Below are 1,639 nucleotides of genomic sequence, written 5' to 3'. Positions count from 1 at the left end.
CCATATTTCTCCTATTACGTATTCTATACTTGTGAGACATTAAGATATTTGAAGGAGAAAATAATTAAAATAAGACTTGTGGCTAAAAAAATAATGACGCGTATTGAAAAAACAAAATCCAAAAGAAAGCCGCTTTGGCGGACCGAAACTACTAAACATTAAAAACTATTGGGCAACACCAGACCCAGATGAATGAATTGAGAAGCAAAAGCTCAATATTATTCGTGAAAAATCACAACGCTATATGGTAATTGCGTCATCACGACATGTCAAATTGCAGCCAGATAGAGATGTCAGCCAAACAAAAACTTTAATTTTCAGGTATAGAAGTGTGTTCGGTATCCTCAAGACTCGGAGCAAACAAACTGAAATGGAATCACGTATATGCAGTATGTTGCAGTGAGTTAGATTAGGCTTATAAACGCAGGTTCAACGCATTCACTACGCGCTTCTATAAACTGATGAAAACAAGCGATCCAAGGGAATCATATGCCAAATGTTTGAAAAACAAGCTGACTATGTCGACGCATAATTACAGAATATCAGCGAATTTCAAAACGACGACAGAACCCTTGAAGTGACCGGCGACCGAGCAGCAACAAGAAAGAATCTCTATGGATTCCTTATGCTTTGGGGTTTATTTGCGTGCCGGAAAGAGGCAAAAGAACACAACAACTTGCGGCGAGCAACGCCAACAGGTGTTTTTCAAAACCAGTTACTACAGATTTTCAAGAAAACAACTGAAAACAAACAACACGAAAATTACCATTTAAATCACTAGCTTTTTATCTAACAGATAGCCTACACCTTCTCAGAACACAAGTGGCATACACAAGACAGCCACACATAAACCCACATAAAATTCAAAGTTTATTTCTCTCAGCATAAAAAGCAAAGAAATGCACACCTCAATAGTAGCGACCCTAACTCTTTTAACATTTCTGCATGCAGTTTCAGCAGACATCGAAAAAGACGCGGCGAAAGTTAAAGAACCGTGTCAGAAGATGCTCTTTCTAACTGAGGCACTTCAGATACTTAAAAGAAGCTTCAACAACGCCCTGGCACAAATTGAAGACGTAAAACGCGAAGCGAAACTTTTTCAACTCGCGGCATGTACAAGCCCCACAGATGAACGCCGAGCACCTTACGAATTTCTATACGCTCTAGCACACGACAGAATAAACCAAGCAGAAAACACCATAAAAACCGCCAGGGAGGCAATGGGCCAACACGCTACAACAATAGAACGTCGAATCCACCACCTCCAAATGCTGCTCAAACACCGAGTAGGTAGAACAAACTATCCAACAGACGCGGTGCCAGGCGCGGAAGAAGCCAACGTCCTCTCATCAGGCACAGCAAAAAACTGCAAAATAACTGTCGACAACGACCAAACAAAAGAATTAAAATGTCTGACAACAGTGCAAGACAAAGAAGCCATAACAAGAGCAGCAAAGGCAATACGCGAATTAAAAGAAATACACGCGACGCCAGACACGGGGTTCGGGCTAACAGGCTTGGAAATCACAATAGAAGCTGTCGAGACCGTAGCGGACGTAGACAAGCTATCTCCAGATAAAAACGGCTGTGCAGAAACGGGCGGCAACGCGGCCGCAAAATGGCATCAGCCACGCACGGC

General features: G+C 42.2%; 1 protein-coding gene across 1 annotated transcript in view; it reads left to right on the top strand.

Moving 5' to 3' along the window:
- Nucleotides 1–899: 899 nt before the first annotated feature.
- The window catches only part of TEOVI_000532500 (Variant Surface Glycoprotein, putative), a gene marked incomplete at both ends in the record, with an annotated part of 1,464 nt that continues 724 nt past the window's right edge, over nucleotides 900–1,639 (top strand). The window contains one exon of the mRNA XM_067221140.1: nucleotides 900–1,639. Coding sequence (XP_067077241.1) covers nucleotides 900–1,639 — 740 coding nt within the window.

Source organism: Trypanosoma equiperdum, assembly GCF_001457755.1.
Source record: "Trypanosoma equiperdum strain OVI genome assembly, contig: ctg_1328, whole genome shotgun sequence".
Lineage (NCBI taxonomy): Eukaryota > Euglenozoa > Kinetoplastea > Trypanosomatida > Trypanosomatidae > Trypanosoma > Trypanosoma equiperdum.
This window is presented reverse-complemented; position numbering and strand designations above follow the sequence as displayed.